The sequence below is a fragment of the Thermobia domestica genome, chromosome 1, assembly GCF_964235325.1.
Source record: "Thermobia domestica chromosome 1, izTheDome1.hap1.1, whole genome shotgun sequence".
Taxonomy (NCBI): domain Eukaryota; kingdom Metazoa; phylum Arthropoda; class Insecta; order Zygentoma; family Lepismatidae; genus Thermobia; species Thermobia domestica.
The window spans coordinates 253,849,020-253,868,122 of NC_137454.1; the positions used below are offsets into that span (position 1 = coordinate 253,849,020).

The following is a 19,103-nucleotide window of genomic DNA, read 5'->3' on the forward strand; positions in this document are numbered from 1 at the left end:
TACAATAAAGCAGGTTACATCGACTCGATAAACACATTTATTATTAAACGTCGTACTTGTTCCCACAGATTGCTGCAAATTCAAGATGGCGTGTCGCTTGAACTAACCGTTTTTGACCTTCGGTTTCCTATCTCAAAATACGTGTATTGGACCCCTCTATCACTTGTATAAATTTGACCCAAAAGGTTATAGACAGACACCCTGTATATTTTAATTCACAGGACCAAAAAAGTTTGATAGAGATTAGAAAGAAGAGATGCCGATTGTTTCGGCCATAGCAGCAGTTTTGTGAGTGGGCTCACATGAGCCCCATTGCAGAACATGCCGCGAGCTTCGATGTGATCGCAGAAAAGTTTCCGCGCCTATGCAGAAAAATTCAGAGAAAAAACCAAATAGCCAACATAAAAGTTTGGCAAGGTTCTAGATTACTAGTCTCCCTTCCCTGGATGCGGGTCAGTGATTCAGAAGAGCCGAAAAACTGTATTATTAGATGACCAGAAGGAAATAATACTTTTTTTTTTTTTTTTTTTTTTTTGGATCTTCCGGGTCACCTATACCACTGACCCACATCTCCCTAACCCTTTACCCTAACACAATTTTCTATACAGGTATAGGACAACCTTCGATTATTTCAAAAAAACCTAAAGTATTCTTATTTTACAAAAAGTTAAATACTTCTTCAAAGCCCTCCTAACCCCCCCGACGACAATAAACATTTCTACACACGTATGGCGCAAAACCCCTCTAACTCAAAAAACTAACATATTCTTATTTTAAAAAAACGTGTAATATATTCTCCAAAAAGGGAGTAAAAATATTCTACAAAAATATAGGTAGGCAAGCCCCCCTAACCCCCACAATAATAAAATATTCATTAGAAAAACCAAACAAAAAAATACTTTTAAAAATACATGACAATGACGTATATACTCAACCAATAACAATATTACGAACCCCCCTAACACACAATTACCCACACAAAAGCTCAAGACATACCCAACTCATTCATCAAATAGTCAATGCTAATAACACAGTAGATGACATCGAAGATCTAACATGTGTGAACTTCGGGAAAAAATTCGGAACAGATAGCAAATGCATAGAGTTCTTCCAAAACAGGATTAATACCGAGTGAAAATCAAACTTTTGAATGTGAAAAGTGCGGAAACCTAATGAAATCTGTAAAAGACAAAATTGTAACGCTAGGCTACCAATATACTGTAAATGCACCAACCGAAAGCATAAACACAATCAGAATCAGCACAAATTCTATAAACCCAACATATAATACCTGGCTGTACCACACGAACTAAGGGGACCAGTAATCTAGAACGTTCCCGAAAAGTTTACTAATGGACCAACCCATCAGTTCAAAAATTCTGAGATCTGTCAAAAAAAGAAAAAAAGCGGTAAACCAGTGAGAGAAGAGGCTGATATTGCTTTAATAAGACACGGTTTCGAAGAATATCCAAGGTTTTTAAATTCTTTTCTGGAACAATTTGAAGTTTATACACATGAGTCTGATACTGACTCAAGCTTCTTGAAACAGATAGATCTAAGTCAGAATTCTTGTTTAATTTGGACATTTTAACTTTTCTAACAGGTAATGTTTCCGTTGAGCAAGCAGAAAATGACTTTCTGTTTTTTTCAATCTTCTTTGGGTTTGTGAATATATTCCCATTTCAGTTTTTGACAGATATAGACCAGGATAGATTCTTGTTTTGAATACAAGCTTTTCATTAAATCTATGCAGGACTTGGTAATCAGCTCAAGAAACGAAGGAAAGTTTTTTGAATTGAAGACTCTCTTTAATGTTCCAGTAACATATTTCCGAGACAAATACTGTTGCAGTAAAGCTAATGATGTTTTGTTTGAGTATATTACTGTGAGACCATATGTGAAAGCTGGGGTTCAGTGGTTACTAATATGATGGAGAAAAGGCCAGCAGGAAAGGATGGACGTAGGTAGTGGTGATATTGGAACAACAGACCAGCTTACATTCATTATTCTAAATGGACCCCCATCAGGATATATATATATATATATATATATATATATATATATATATATATATACAGATGATCAGAAAAATGGAAACACCAGTAGTTGGCAACACGTCAGATGTATGGGTTGGCAGTGGTGTCGTGGCCCACAGCGCCGGACCGCTGGTGGTGGTGTGTTAGGTCGGTCTCCATACTACGTTAGGCGCAGTAGAACAGCAGTGTCCAGTGGCTGCAGCAGACGGAGGTAGTGTAAAATGGGAGACCTCTCAGATTTTCAAAGAGGGCAAATTGTTGGTGCGCGGTTATGTGGAGTGAGTGTGACGGCAGTGGCTATGGTGTTAGGTGTGCCGCGTGGGACAGTGTCGAAGGTGATGACGGCCTACACAACACACGGAAAATTCACATCGGGGAAGTGGAACAGTGGGCGGAAGAAAATCATGAGTGAGAGGTCACGCCGGGTATTAAAGCGCATTGTCACGCAGAACCGTCGTTCCACTGCGGAGCAAGTGATGGAGGAACTCAATCAGCACCTCCCCCACCCTGTTTCGACAATCACAGTCCGCCGCGAATTACATGACATGAACTTACGAGGTCGTGTTGCACGGGCCAAACCGCTCATCAGGGACCATAACGCTTTCGCACGCCGCAAATGGTGCCGCGACCATGCAACTTGGACCGTTGAGGACTGGAAACGTGTGATATGGTCGGATGAGTCATCCTTCACCCTATTCCCAACCACGGGCCGTGTTTGTGTGGAGAACGCCCAAAGAAGCTTATGATCTGCATGTCTCCGCCCAACTGTGAAACATGGCGGCGGCTCGGTGATGCTGTGGGCCGCCATATCATGGTTTTCATTGGGTCCTGTGGTCACACTTAGCGGATGAATCACTGCCAACGATTATGTCGCATTTTTAGGAGACCAGTTGCATCCTATGGTCCGGATGTTGTTCCCGGACAATGACGCCATCTTCCAGGATGATAATGCACCCATTCACAGCTGGCGTTGTTGCAGCGTAGTTTGAGGAACATCGGAGTCAACACCTCCCCTGGCCCGCCCAATCCCCAGATCTCAACATAATTGAACATCTGTGGTCCGTCTTGGAAACACGACTCCGGCGACGATTTCCACCTCCATCCTCTCACAGAACTGGCCGATGCCCTGCACGAGGAATGGTGTAAAATTCCACTTGCTACCATTCACGACCTGTATGCCTCCATCCCACGTCGTATCAAGGCTGTTCTGAAGGCGAAAGGTGGCCCGACACCATATTAATCTGGTAAGTTGCAATTTCTCAGGTGTTTCCATTTTTCTGATCACCATCTGTAAACAACAACAGGAAAATTCCTTAAAGTACTCTCATTACAAAATACGGTGTATCGCATCATAAATATTTTAAATCTGCTTCTTTTAGCTAAACTCTTTCATAAAATGAGACTTCACAGGTCGTAACTCGAACTACGGATACCATTGAAAACTGTTTACAATGCTTCATGTAACGCTATAATAAAAACATGATAGTATCATCTTAATGATTTTTTTTTTTTTTTTTTTTTTAATTCCTGCAGAAAATTTGTGACTTACAAAAGCTCATCGCAGAAAGTCAAAGGAAGTTCTGCCATCGGGCACATGAGTGTTCAACCACTTTTTGTTTCAAATTTTTTTTAACTGCTTCCCGAGGATGATTCTTCATCTCCAAATAGTATTTCTTATTGACTGTCTTTCCCTCTGGCGCATCAAATCCTTGACGAATGACACTTAGAATCGAGAAAAGCCGTAGAGAAGACCTCATTAGATTGAGTTTGTTGCGCATTTTTTGCATCGCTATGAACATTTCCTTTCATTATGATGAGTGATGTTTTAGTTTCAACATTGTACCCATATCTTGTGTCTCATCCTCGTGATTATTTTCATAACATTTAGGTCTGCTCCATCTCAGATACTTCTGGAAGTACAGCCTTCTTTAAAACTTTCCACCACCTGTACATTGCAATCTCCCGTAAAGATTAATCCTCAAGTATTGTTTTAACATCCATGTGTTTCTGTAAAAGGCTTTCCGAGTTGAAGAATTTCATACAATTCAAGCTGCTCCTCTGACTTGCTCATTTCGCCTACAAAGATATCAGCAAAACATAATCCACATATAATACACAAAAAGTGCATGACTGGTCCGGGATTTGAACCCGAATTCTTCGGTGTACCGTGCCGATGCGTTGACTACTACGCTACCTAGTCCGCTCCCAGAACAGCCATAAGTATAGGTATAAGAGATGGTAGCTTCAATCTATATTAATATTGTTTTTGACTGTACCACAACCCAACTGTTGTTCTTGCAGATCTCATAGCGATCATTTTTTTAAAACTAAAAGTTACTTTTTTTTTCAAGTTGGTCACTGAAAGTTACTTTTTTTCAAGTTCGTCCCTAAAAGTTACTGTTTTTGGAAGTTAAGTCATTTTTTCGTGTGATTTATGTTTTGCATTAGCAGTTTTCTAAGAAGAAGAAGAAGAAGAATATAAAAATAAATGGAAAAAAGCAAAAACTTGTTACTTATTACTCTTCTAAAAATTGTGTTGTGCTGCCACATGTGAACCAAGTCAGTTCTATTCTCACTTCAGCCTTTATTCTTTCTAAAGCACAGTGGGTGGGTGGTGGGTGCTTAAGCTCTGTTACCTGTTGGTGAAGTGGAGTGTAGAGAAGAAGCGAGGTTAGCATTCTGCAGTTGGAAGAAGAAGGATGTGCTTAGTTTAAAAAAAAAATGTAAAGTCTCATTACGTGCCAGTATATAACACATAGTGAAAAACCATTGAAATTTCCCTAGAACTTAAATACTTGTCTTCATCCAGAAAATGTGAAGTCATCAGAGTGTCACGTATACCACAAATCTGGTAAAAGTTCTTCCCCTCAATATTGACTTGGATTTACTGAGTGATGAGAGGCGGTTCCTTGAACTTGAGAATTTCTCAGGAACTTTTTGCAGTGGCCGAATATATTATTTTTGTAGTAAGTTTTTCATCAAATTTCCTACAGTGGCAACGGTGGTGAAAGTTTGTCTCTAATTCATGGCAGTGCTGACGTTGAACATGGATTTTCACTGTCACTCGTCTGCTCTCTAAAGATTGCACAGCGATGGCTTTATGAACTCTCAATGCTAAGTTAAATATAATGTCTGGGATGAAGAAATTTCGAAGTAGGCCAGAAATAGTTCCAGTTACTCAGAAGCTTCTTACATCTGCTAGGTCTGCCTACCGTAACTACAAAGCATACTTAGAAAACCTAAAGATGAAACAAAACAACATGCAAAGAGAGAGGTGATGGAGAAATTGACAAAGAAAAACAGGGGCATTGAGGATATGGAATCAGTCCTGCAACAGAAAAGGAAAGAGGAGGATATGAAAAGAAAAGCAGATGATGAACTTTTGCTTCAGGCTTCTGAACGTCTGAAAACAGTTGCAAAGAGAAAGAACATGACTGAAGTGCACGTTGCGCAGGGTATGTTGGAGGGGTTTGAAGAAAATAAGGAAAGACTTGCAAGGTGAACAAAACAGGCCGATGATTTGCAGAAAATGGTGGATAAGAAAAAATCCTTCTGAATAGCTCGCTTCTTTATGAAGAAAGAGTAAGTTTAGTGAAAATATGAAAATCTGTTAACATACGTTCTTGTTATTGCTTTTTATTTCATTTTGTATGCAACTGCATTTTTAATTAACATAAGTAATTTATTTTAAAAGTTCATAATAAGGGTATAAACATAATCCACATTATTTGCTTTGATCTTATTGTATTAAAGGAGAATGACGTATAGGGCCTGCTTACAGTTTACTTTTCATTGTATGCGGAATGTTGATAGAAGCCCCATACCTATGTTTGCCAATCATGTGATACCAAGACAAAATTTGTAACAAACCAATTGTACAAGACAAAATTTTGTTACCAGTTAATGGTAATCTAGATGCTGGATCAGTTACATTACTTTAATTTTGTATTATTGGACACAATAAAAATATAAAAATTTGGCCTTACCCCATCCAGATGAAAGTTGAAATACAAAACCGTGCAAAGTATGTAATTAATAATGAACCTCTAAACACAAGTAATCCAATTTTTGTAATTAATTAACAAACTCAAGTAAAATAATTTTTAATCTTAATATGTTAAAACATTACGTATTTCAGCTATGATCCAGCTGGCCCTATTTTGGTTGAGGACAAAAAAACCTAAACCAATTTATGCCTAAGTTTGGCATCAAGGTTTAAAGTTAATTTCTGACGAGAGTTTGGTCATTTTTTAATGAGCTTTTGGCAGGCTTTCCAATGCTGCTATATTTCCTATTTTTCCTATACATTTGCGTCTCGTCCTATATACTTCCATATTTCCTATATTTTAACGAAATTTCCTATATTTTTGTGGCATTGCTACTTCCACTTGTGAAAATAACATAAGGAAGTAAGGTGTGGGTTGCTGGAGGGCCGTTTGTCTCCACAGTAGGATAGTTGAATGGATACTCTTCCGTTTTGTCCTATTGTCTAAAGATAATTACACCAAACAATATGCAGTTACGCAAAAAGTATTCATACACCTACAAAATGGAACAAGAAATAAACTAGTTTCGTCATATTCATTAAAAAGTTCCATAGTAGTGATTTTATTAAAGACTTATAAATAATTTATTTATATTCTGCGCTATCAAAAAAAAAAAAAAAAAAAAAAAAAAAAAAAAAAAAAAAAAGTGAAGTTATTCACATCTTGGAGAAGTATACTAACAAACACTGGTTTTCTGATGCAGATCATTTTCACACTTTCCTTATGGTCGTTGCTTAGTACTGGTGAGCTACGTACGAAAACGCTAAAAAAACTCGTATTACCCATTTAGGTATATTTTGAGTACAATGTATTTTCATATAACAATTGGTGTAATTTACATGTTATTATATTTTTTTATTATTTTTTTTTTTTTATTCCTACCTATTGGATAATTGAAATTTCCTTTTTCACAGTTTCACGAAACCTCCTATATTTTTTCGTCGTGATTTCCTATATATTTTTTTCCATTAGCATTGGAAAGCCTGGCTTTTGGTTACTTTTCAACTATTTAAAAGAGACCAGATCACTATGAGCCATGCTCTTGGACAATCCAGTGTCCATTTTCGAAACACGTATTTCGGTTGTATTATCGTTATATTAATGAAGGGAGGAAACAACCGATATAAACTTATTTTTACATAAAATCCTCTGTGGGTGCGAATTCAATAATACACGGAGTGAAAAAGTTCCTGGACTGAGACTCGAACTCTGGATCTTCGGTGTACCGTGCTTATGCGTTAATCACTATGTTGCCTAGTCCATAGTTTAAATCGGTTGTTTCCTCCTTTCAATCCGTAGTTTAATAATCCGCATACGTTTACACAAATTAGTGTAACAACAAATAAAAGTAGATTCAAGTACTTTCAGCAGATAATGCATAAAACTTACCACCAGAGATTAGTGCACAATATATACTTATTTATTTATTTATTTATTTGTTTATTTATTTATGTATTGGTTGATTGGCGCGTAATTTAAAAGTGAGCGAGCTTTTCGGATAGACTCGTATGGCACTAGCGTAAATTGCCCTGCAACAAGCTAATTGTAACAGATTTTTGTCAGAGAGTGTTTCCTTTTGTAAATAAGAATTCCTTGTAAAGTTTCTTTAGTGTTTTTGTGAACATTGTTACGTTTTCTTCTCAAAGCCCTAACTTAACATACCTTTTTACTTACCGGTGTTATGATTTAGAGTCGAAATTACCTTTACTAGACACGACATATATATATTTTTGTATTATATACAGAGGTGGCAGATGACTAGATTCCAGGGTTGTGAAAAACCCAAGTTAAAAAAAAAAAAAAAAAAAAAAAAAACAGCCTAGTGTGTTTTATTTGTTAAAATTGGATTTTATTGGGTAATATTGGGTTTTATTAAATTTTGTACGTATATTCAAAGCCATATTCCTACTTAATATACCATTTAAGCATATATGTTCTACTATACACACGAAATTGTGGAATTCTCTTGTGAGACTGCGGTAGTTCACGTCTGGCACGGGTTCCTAGTTCGATCTCAGCTCCCGCCAAGTGCGTTTTGTGGTGGACAAACATCGTGTGCATGGGTTTCTCGGGCTGGTTTCGTCATGCCACCATTATTATCCATATAATAGTCTTCCTTAGCCGTGGTACATATCATGAGACATTGAACTGAGCTTAGAAATAACAAGTAGTAATAATAATGCACAAGGAATCCGTGAAGTCCCATACGCGTTTTGTGAGAGACTCGCTTATATTTCAATTTCTAGCAGGAAGGAAGTACACAATTTTCTAGAGTAACAAAGAGGTTGATAGTTTTACGTAATACAGAATAGGAATAAAATCCCTGAGCCAGCCGTCCTGAGTTTCAATTAAAACACGCGGGCAAATACTGGGATAGTACCTCAAGTTCAGTAGCCAGAGATAAAAATGACTATTGAATGGATGTGTTGATTTTCTAGAATTTTTTTTAAAGAACTGAAATGGAAATTGATTTTTTTTTTTTTTTAATTTCCAGTTGCTAGTTTGGTTTCTTACAATATATTTTACGATTAAAGGGGTTTTGTAGCATACAATAATTGTAGTGTGTTTCACATTCTCCATCAGATACGCAAGAAGAATTAGTGAGTTCTACGATCTGATTGCAATTAGTGTTGAGAAGATAGAGGTGTATCTTTAGTAATTTCCTTTTTCAAATGAAGCGTTCTCGATTTGTAATTAACTAACACATGGAGAAAGACATTTTACCTCTTTATATTATTACCCAAGTATATAACAAAAACAAAGGAAATCTAGCAGCATTACTTTTGATTCCATACTAGCTGAAGTGCCCGTTCTTTGTACGGAGAGAATTAGGCTCAAGGAAAATGTTTGAGCCTCGTCTGCCCCTTAGGATACGCATATCAATGAAAGTGTAGTAAGATATATTTCGGGCATGAATTTTTAACCCCCTTTTCCCTTAGGAAAGTTACCTTCCCCTTCGATTACGCCCTTTAAGGAAAGTTACAAAATAGTATCCCAGCTTGAAGTAGGTACTAAATATCTTCTAAAACTCATTTCAAACTGTTCAAGCATTTTTTGTGACGCTATCACAAACAACAGACAACATTGCTTTCAATGTGAAGAAAGAAATCATGAAAAATCACCCCCTCCCCCTTAAAACGAAAATTTTCAGAAACACTACAACATATGCCAGCTTATTTTTAATGAAAAGTTTATATACCGAGTTTAATCTTCCTAACTTGGCGAGCTCGTGACATAATGTATTTTTTTTTTTTTTTAACATGAATTTTGAACTTCCCCTACTCCTCCTAGGATGCGTCCTTGAATCAAAGTAATATAAAAATCCCAGCTCAGGGTAGGAACTAACTACTTCTTTATGTTCAAAAATTCATTTCAAACTGCTTAACCGTTTCCCCGTGTGATGCGATCAGAAACAACAGGTAAAATCGCTTTCAAATTATAGAAAATGCTTCCCTTTCCCACTTAAAATGGGAACTCTCAAAAGTACTGGAACACGGGTCCACTTACTTTTAGTGGGAAGTTTACATAAAAAAATGTCATTTTCCTTACTTGACAGAATCGAGAGATACTAAGATTTTCGCATAGATTTAGACCATCCTCTCCCCCTATTTTAATCAAAGTAACCTGATTAAACACCTAGTTCGAAGTACGTGATAGCTGCATCCAAAAATTCATTCCAAACCGTTTAACCGTTTTCCCGTGTTGCGCGCACAAACAAAATTCTTTTAATTTCTATATAATAGATTACAGTTGAACAGTATTACAGCGAATTTGATCGAGCGCAAATAAAATTCATTATGAAGGATTCCCAAACCTTTTTTTGTTTTCAATAGTGTTCTGTTCTGTGCTGGTTGTAAATACATATATTAAGCCAATTTTGAATCTAGGCATACACTAAGAACTACGATTAAAAGAAAGTAATTATAATCATATTACGATTAATATTTCAATCCAAGTTTTGAAGTGTATTTTTTGAGGTAGGCTTTTTTGGGTTTTATTTTATTTATTTATTTATTTATTTATTTATTTATTTATTAATGTGGGTTTTACCCAATAAAACCTACTGGGGAATTTTTGGGCTGGGGAAAATTCCAACAACTCTGTTAGATTCAAAGCCTGGTAATACCTATGTGTTTTAATTGAATTTTATTTTGACTGCAGATTTTCTATTGAAGCGCCAGCAGCAATATATTGGGGATAAATGCAGTATGAATTTTGAATATTGGATTGAATTATTTTTCATTGATTGCAATAAAACAAAGAATTATTTCTACTAAATGTTAGATTCACATTATTTTTTAAATAAAGTTTCTAGGAAATTTTTAAAATTTTCATAAGAATTTACTCAAAAGATTGCCAAAATTAGAAGAAAGCAGTGTTAACCAGTTTTTGTTGCTTAATTTGCTTATTCAAATATTTCTTTTGCAGGCAATGGACCAGCTTCCTTGCTGCAGCTTCTACTTCAGGCTACGTCTATTTGTATTCATTTTATTATTTTTTCTTCAAGACAAAGTAAGTTAATTTTCTGTAGTCAAATTTAAACTAAATCTCTTTTATTTCTATGGAACTTTGTAAAATCGTCCATAATTAACCAAAAGAATGATTGAGACTAGAAATAAAAATCCAGCTTTTGCATTTTGAACTACAACTATTAGCTTACATTAGGATCTTCTAGTAGAATAGTAAGCAGAATAAATAGTTTCTAGTGCTGTTCAGGTTGACCATTCAGTCCCGACTTTCGTCAAATTTCTAAAGCTTTGTTGATGCTTCAGCAATGTTATTATTCAATAAGAAAAAAAAAAAAATCAATTAGAGGCTGTGCTTAATAATAAAACGTTCCTCTTATTATGGTAAGGTAACAATTGCCGCCATGCAAGAAAGTATGCCGCTATGCATAAAAAATTGAACGTCCTGTGTTTGAATGTGATTAATTAGGCAGGACGGTGTACGTCTGTTCGTCTTTGTAACTGCGTTGCTAAGTGTTTTTCATTATTTTTCCTTGGACGTGTGTAGTGCGTGAGGGAGTATCAAAGTTTTTAATTGTCACCGTGAACTAATAGAGAAGAGTATTGAGTTATATGTTTTTTCTTAAGATTTTTCTACATAGGCTTCGTGCAGAGTTACTTCTCCCACTGTTTTTTGACATGAAAACGTTCGTTTTTAAAACTCTCCAGATTGCATGGGAAAACCATTGTTCCACCTTCATTGTGACGTCATCTTTGTTGTCAAAATTCCGACCCCAAGTGGATTCTTCAGCTGTGGGAACAGGAAGAAGTCACTTGGTGTCAGATCAGGAGAATAGAATGGGTACAGTAAAATTTCAAAGGTACTTCGACCAGATTCTATTGGCTCTGCTTGGGATGCGTGAACAAGTGCATTGTCCGCAAGGAGACGGATTCTTTGATGAGCATACCGTGACATCTTTGCGTAACAGCATCTCGTAACTTTCTCAGAAGTGAGCAGTAGAATGTACCAATGATAGTACCATCCTTCTGAAGGTAATCTGTAAGGATGACCCTACGACAGTCCCGAAAAAAACGAGAGCATAACTTTACTGGCAGACTTTTGCAGCTTCGCCTTATTGGCGAAAGTTTAGAAGTACCTCCACTCCTTGCACATCTGTTGTCTCATTATCATATAGATAGATCGAACATTTGTCCATAATTATCAGACGGGTAAAAAAAAAAAAAAAAACTCATCTGCCTCCAGAAGATTAAACAAGTGACTCGAGATGTCACGTCGTGTTTGTCTCTGAAGAGGAGTCAGCAGATTCGGAACCCAACATATTGACATCTTATACGTGTGCAATTCTTCGTGAATTATTTTCAAGACACTACTACAGCTGAGACCACTTTGGTGCATGGTATTATTGATGGTTATTCGTCTATCTTCGACGATCAGCTTTTCGATTTTCCTCACAGTGGCGGCGGCGTTCGTGATTGATTGATGAACGTCAGGTCGTGGCTCATATGTAAGGAATCTGTTTGGAAATTCCTCTTCAACCTCACGACAGTATCATAGGATGGGCATTCATCACGATACACAAGCTTAATTTCATATGTATTTCCCGGGCACTGTAACCTTTCAAATACAGAAATTGAATCATGCTGCAAGCTTCTATCTGCTCATCTTGTACCTTACTGGCAATTAGCACACCTGTAATAATAATAATAATAATAATAATAATAATAATAATAAAAAGTAAATGACATACATGAATAATTTTTACCAAATCATACATGTAAGGTCTAATGTCTCTACAGATGGAGTTACATCAAAATCACTCAATAAATTCTGGAGGATAATTAAAACTTTCCACTTCATATTTATAAGAAGTTTTAACGTCGCTCCCATATATATTTGCATATTTTTGATTTATAGTTTGTATATTTTATTTCTCATGTTATCTAGCAATCTGTGCTGATTTTTATTTCTATGAATAGTGTATAACTGCATGGAATACAAGAAGCGAAACATGAAAAGATATTGCGCATTTACATAGTGAATTTAACAACTTTCACCTTATATTATCCGTTCACATTATGGAAGAAGAGAAAAATTAATAAAAAATAAAATGGAAATGTAGATATTACGCCACAAGTATAGGAAGTACTCCTATATGGGAAAATGGAACGTAAAAGTCTCATAAAAGAAAAACTAAAGTAAACATTGTGTGAAAAAAATTGAAATCTTACTTCCTTTATAATAATAATAATAATAATAATAATAATAATAATAATAATAATAATAATAATAATAATAATAATAATAATAATAATAATAAGTTGGCTCTGGAAGTTGGGATTTAGTGTGTAATAAAAAATAGAAATTATTGCCGCTCATAACTAAGTCAGTACCTTATTTATTCGCATTTGCAATTGCATATTATTGTATTTGCAACTTTGGGATAAATATAGTAGTTAATACGTGTGCCATTATAATTTAAAAAGGCCATCCCAGTCTAATTGGTTGAGTCCTATATTGCTGTAGAGTGATGTCTTAGTAGTTTCTCAAGTACGCCTAGATTAGTTACTTAAAGTTTAAAATTGATACACTTTTAATCAACTTTTTAATAAATAATGAGTTAAAACAACCCCGTTGATTGCCTCTATAAAATTTTTACTGGACATTTTCGAACACTTACTCTGGCCGTGTTCACCGGAAAACTTACATTAAAATAAAATATCTTTATAAATACATTTTGCATTTTTAGTGCAACGGTTCATAGTTGGAAAGAAACCTCTTGTTAAATTGCTTGTTTATGTAAAAAAAAAATTGACGGCAGTTTTTTTGTAAAAGAAGTGACAAGTAACATAATAAGAAACCTGGAAACACTAACAAAACATAAGAATATCTCTTAGGCCATGTTTCTATGCTGTTTCTGTTCTTCATGTAACTAATTCACTTCACATTAAACTTGTTCGAAAATAATAATAATAATAATAATTCGTGATATAACAAATTATTGATTATGTGATCATTAGGAAATACTAAGTTTTTTTTGACAACGTAAACACGTTGAATATGACAAGCTAAATTGTTTAAAGAAGTCTTTTGTCGTAATTTTTTTTCCTTTTTTTTTCTTTCTTTTTTTTCTTTTTCTTTTTTTTTTTTTTTTTGGTTGCCTGGTCAAGCTATAGACATAAGGGGATTGTGGAGAATCATTAAATCTTGACCAAAACATTAGATTTTTGTTTTGTAATTTTTAGCCCTGAAATACATATGAAGATGCAAAATAGCTGTAGAACGATTTTTTGTTGTTTAAATGTTTGTATTCTTTGTATATGCACTTACGTTGAAGAAATTAATGAAATGTCACTTCTCTACAGTTTCTACACATGATTTGTCGAAGAATATATTGAAATTTAAGAAAGGTATGAGATATAAGTTTATCTCATTATTTCATACATAAATCTAGATATTAAACTTAAAAGTACTGATGTAAATTTTGAAGATAGATTGCTAATATGCGGCTTCTCTTATATGCCTGAAAGAAGCTCTGGATAATATATATATGTGCGATATAATCCCAATATGAGATCTCTCTTTTGAAGAGAGGTATGATTTCTGTAAACATTTCTATGCATGGCAAAAGTTGGCTAATCCTTTCGGAAAACATGATTTATTTCGTGAGAGCAGTATGGTTGACTTTTAAGTAAAAGATAAGCATTCTGGTGTTTTATCCATCGTTTCTTCAGTTTGAATTAACTTCACGCATCTTTCGCTTGACTGCAAGCAGGTTTCCCATCGACTGGAAATGCGAGAAAACTTGAAGGTCAAAGAGTTTCATGAAAAACTGAAAAATCTGGAAAATTCAGGGAATTTAAATATGAATGTTTACTTCTCAGAACCTAAGAACTCTGTTTTACCCGGGCGGAGGGAAGGAATATGTTATAAAATAAATTAGTTTGTTTTGTAAAACTTTGTACTTACATTATAAACATGTACATACATAGTAGATGAGAAATCCTCTTGTCGGGAGGAATATAGTTTTTTAATGTTATGAACAGACCTTGAAATTTGTAAATCGTGACTTACAACACACCTTGAAATTTGGAAAACTAGGGAATTCGTGGTCAATAAATAAGTGAAATCCCTGACAAGTCGGATGACATGTTTTTTCCAACATGATTTAGTGCAAACTAAAATTAATTGAAATGAATTAACCTTCAATTTTACTCACAATTAGAACTTAAAATAGGATTGAATGCATATTTAGAATCTGATTTGCTAAAAGTATGTAATTACTCACTACATTTCCAAGTATGTTCTACTAATATTACGTTTGATCTTTTCAGGATGTATGGTCTCTTTCAGACAGCGTTTTACTTCGGATACATGGCGTTATTCAGCCTCGCCTTAGGTATATTGTGTGGAACAGTGGGTTATGTAGGGACAAGTGTTTTTGTCAGGAAGATCTATTCTACTGTGAAGATAGATTAGTGTTCCCAAAGGAGACTTACGTTAATTTTTTTAATTAATAAAAATGAAAATGAACTTCACTGTCTCATTTTGTGACAGAAGAGTGTTCATCGTGCGTGCGAGTGTGGGAATGGATGAGCACGCTAGGTTGTAGATGGAAGAGTTGCGAAAACATTAGACTGATTTCTAATATTTTCTTGATGGCACTGAACATTCTAGAATCAAACGGGGCATTGCTTTGTTTTTTGTGCGTTCTATTTTCCCCTCCTTTTTTGTGAATGAATATGTGTGGAACTTTGTGAAAACATGGGAGCGTGAGTGTTAGAAAGTTTTGAGTGAATGACAAAGAACTTTTTCATGGCTGTTAAATTGTCCTGTATGTACTAATTTAATACGTCTCTACAGTTTGAATATGTTTCGTATTGTTATTTCCCCTCCCTCCTGTTCAAATTCCTGCAAGGTGATGGGTTTTAGGAGGGAAAACACGAACATAAAAATACACACATGACAAAATATGAAAACTTTTGGATGTAGCTCAGGTGTACATAACCTTGTCTTAATTGTGTTGATTGAAATTATCGTTACTCTATATGAAAGAGAGGAGAAACAGTAGCGTGTCCATATATATTTTTTTAACAATCTGATTCGTTTTTAAGGTATGAAATCTAAGTGTTGCAGGATGTTTTCGTGAAGTTGTAAGGTACCTGTAACAGGTACACATAGTTGTTTTTGCTTTGAATGATCATAGCACCTAATAAGCAAATTAAAGGAAAGAAAGGCAACTTTTTAAAGCTTTGTTCATACAGCATTTCAATCAAGTAGGTAAAATATTTTGTATGTACCCTTCACACATGGGAGCACCATGTGAACTGATTACGATAAATCAGTCCCCAGGCATGTGTGTGTGTGTTCTTCATGTTTGTTTTTCATGATGGGATTTTAGCCTGTGAGGCTATGTAAATGTTTGTAAATGTTATGTATACAGAAGTTAATTGTGACATATGTCGGAGAAACGAAAATCCTGTTATTATATAATATATATAAAATATATAATGAAAAGTGCAAGTTAATTATCAAGTTCTGTAATAAACTCGCAAGAATTTTACACGTGGAGCATTTTTCAAATTGTATCTTATGTAATTAGTTATTTTCCAAGGTACAGTGCTCAAAACATCACTGTCGTAATTTTATGTTCGAAAATTACTCGTACTGTGACATTCCGGATCAGAAAGTATTCATCAAGTGAATTAAATAAATACTAATTATTATAAAGCGCAATTGATGTATATTTTTGTACAGCAGGAAGAATTCTCAATTTAGATTTCATGCACATTAAATTGATTTATGTGTTGAGTTGGATGCAGTTGTAAAGTGAATTGTTCTAAATTACTTGAGAAATATTATTTATTGACGTGACGTTTATAAACATTAACGTAAATTAGAAGACAAACGGGAAAGAAGTTTTCATAATATGATCTTTAATATGTAACAACATACCTAGATCTTATTTTTATGTACGTAATATCAATATAATTTACATTTACATTCGAATTTTCCATTAGCCTAACAACGCTCTAGCGTCTAGCACTGAGATAGTAGCACCAGAAACAAGCATAAAAGTAAAGAAATAAGAATCTTTCTATCACTGGCAAGTCAGTTGCTGAATATTTATTTGATCCAGGCAATATCTTTCATAAGCTAAAATTCTCTCCCTCTATTGTTTCTACCATACATCCTGTCATATCACTAATGAAATAGTTTTTTGTTAAAAAGTATTCTAGCCAGTTTCTTTGCCAATTGATATCTCCATTGTTGTTATTTAAAGGCCTGCGGTTGTTTCTCTTTTACGTGTTCCATAAAGCACAATATTTATTATGAAATTATAATTCAACGAATTTTTCGATAAATATTTATTTTGCCACGTCTTTGCTTTTATTTCTCATTCACATCTCAAATCCCGCTAGTACTTACGTAGCGAAAACTAGTCTGCTGTTCCATGTTCTTCCCCTCACTTCTATAGTTCTAACGGTTTCCTTCATTCAAATCTCTGCTTTCGTCTTCTTAATAGTTCAGTTTTATTTCAATTCGCAGCTTTTTTGTATTTTTTTTTTTTCAAACTTCCTCTTGACTTTTGATTCAGATTCCAGTGTAATATTATTTGCAAATCAAATATGCTGACCATTAGATGACACGGTGGCAAAATGGTAAAAGCGTTCGTATCTGATGCAAGAAGTCTATAGTTCGATCTCAAGTCATGAGAGCGTGTCAGTTTTTTTCCTTATTTTTAAATAATTAGAGGAGATTGTTCCGATTATTCCCATAGTCTCATTCTATTGATTCTTCGATTATTATTTACTGTCACTAATCATCCGCCGTCTTTAACCTAAATAATGGGATATTAAATTGTTTTGTTTCATTTAGATTCAACCGTTCTATGTGAATGGATATACAGTCTTTTCTTTACAAATTCCTATTCACTATTCCTTACATGTTGGTGGGAGAGGAGAAGCCGAAGTAAACCAACATTTCCAGTGCTCATTCTCGTTCTGTCTAATATGTTCCTCTTCCGTAATTTGTTCTTCCTTACAATTGTGTGCATTATTTAAAGCTTAAGTTGTGCTGCATTAAATATGAGCCCAGTCAGACAGTCCTTTAATCTTTTGGCAGTTTGGAGTTAAGAAATGCCTTTTTTTTTTTTTTTTTTTTTTTGTTGTTGTTGTTGTTGTTGTTGTTGTTATTTTTGTTTTACAATGTTTACATTTCTTCGTTCCTCCTACCGCATATTAATGAATTTGATATGTTTTGTAACTTTTTTTTTTTGTTTTAACTTTTCTAAGAACTTCCTGACATTCATATTTTAGTGTCGCCTATTCTTTGCCATCTTCGTTTACTTGGTTTTCCTGATTTTTATTTATTTATTTATTTATTTATATATATATAGGTTAGTTCATACTTTCTAGTACCTCTGTCATTTATATTTTCATCTGTAATGCGCTTACTGGCCAATTCGCTTTTCAGTTTTCATTCTTTACTGCAACAGTTCTCCCATTTCACACACATTTTCTCAGTGCTTCTGTAACAAGAAAATTATTAACATAGATAGATATTAGGGACCATCACACGAAATATATGAAGGGTACAGGAGAAAAAACACGCTAAGTTACATTTTGTAAATTTTTCAGGAGAGCGGTTTTAACCGTTATAGGATTTCCACTTGTTGAGGTAAATTTTAAGACTTTCGCTCACAGCTACTGCTTCCTTAATATTTATCGTAGGATTATGGTTCATACCTCGTTTTTTTTATAGGATAAAGCATACTTTCCAACGGTACCACTCGTTTGTCCGTATTATACACTAGAAACTGGAAAATCGGGTAAAACCAGGAGATTTTTCGAAATTTTTGCACCCCTCTGGCCAGGGCCTGGTTTCATAATATATATAAAGTACTTCAAAAAATTTACTGCGTCATTACTATTTGACCTAGAGTCATGGCTCAAACGCCATTTTCTTCAGTATAACAAATCCTTTCCAACGGTACCACTCCCGCGTCCGTATCATACCCTGAACAGGAAAATTCTTCAAAAACTCGGAATTGTTTTTTGAAAATTCCGCCAAAACACTTTGCCCCACTGACCCGGGCCTGGGTTCACGTAGGGATCTGAATAATAATAATAATAAAAAAAAACGTTATGTACATAATACATGTGCAAAATTTCAATTGAAAACAAAGGGTGGAGGCCCTATTTACACACACACACACACACACACATATATATATATATATATATATATATATATATATATATATATATATATATATATATATATATATATATTACTGCGTCATTACTATTTGACCTAGAGTCATGGTTCGAACGTCAGTTTCTTCAGTATAACAAGCCCTTTCCAGCGGTACCACTCACATGTCAGTATCATACACTGAAGTGAAAAAATCGGGAAAAAAACAGAATTTTTTCTGAAAATCATCATCCTCGGAATATTTGCCCCCTCTGGCCCGGTTTCGCATAGGGATCTAAAAAAAGAGAAATACCCAAAGGTACACATAATCCGTATGCAAATTTTCAATTTGATATCTTGA

The 19,103-nt window shown here is 34.7% G+C and overlaps 1 protein-coding gene across 1 annotated transcript in view; it reads left to right on the plus strand.

Moving 5' to 3' along the window:
* The window catches only part of TM9SF3 (transmembrane 9 superfamily protein member 3), a 75,698-nt gene extending 59,416 nt beyond the window's left edge, over positions 1-16,282 (plus strand). The window contains exons 10-11 of the mRNA XM_081772214.1: positions 10,511-10,594; positions 14,881-16,282. Of these exons, the coding sequence (XP_081628340.1) occupies positions 10,511-10,594; positions 14,881-15,025 (229 nt within the window). The 3' untranslated portion in view covers positions 15,026-16,282. The remainder of the gene's footprint in view (positions 1-10,510; positions 10,595-14,880) is intronic.
* The last annotated feature ends 2,821 nt before the right edge of the window (positions 16,283-19,103 follow it).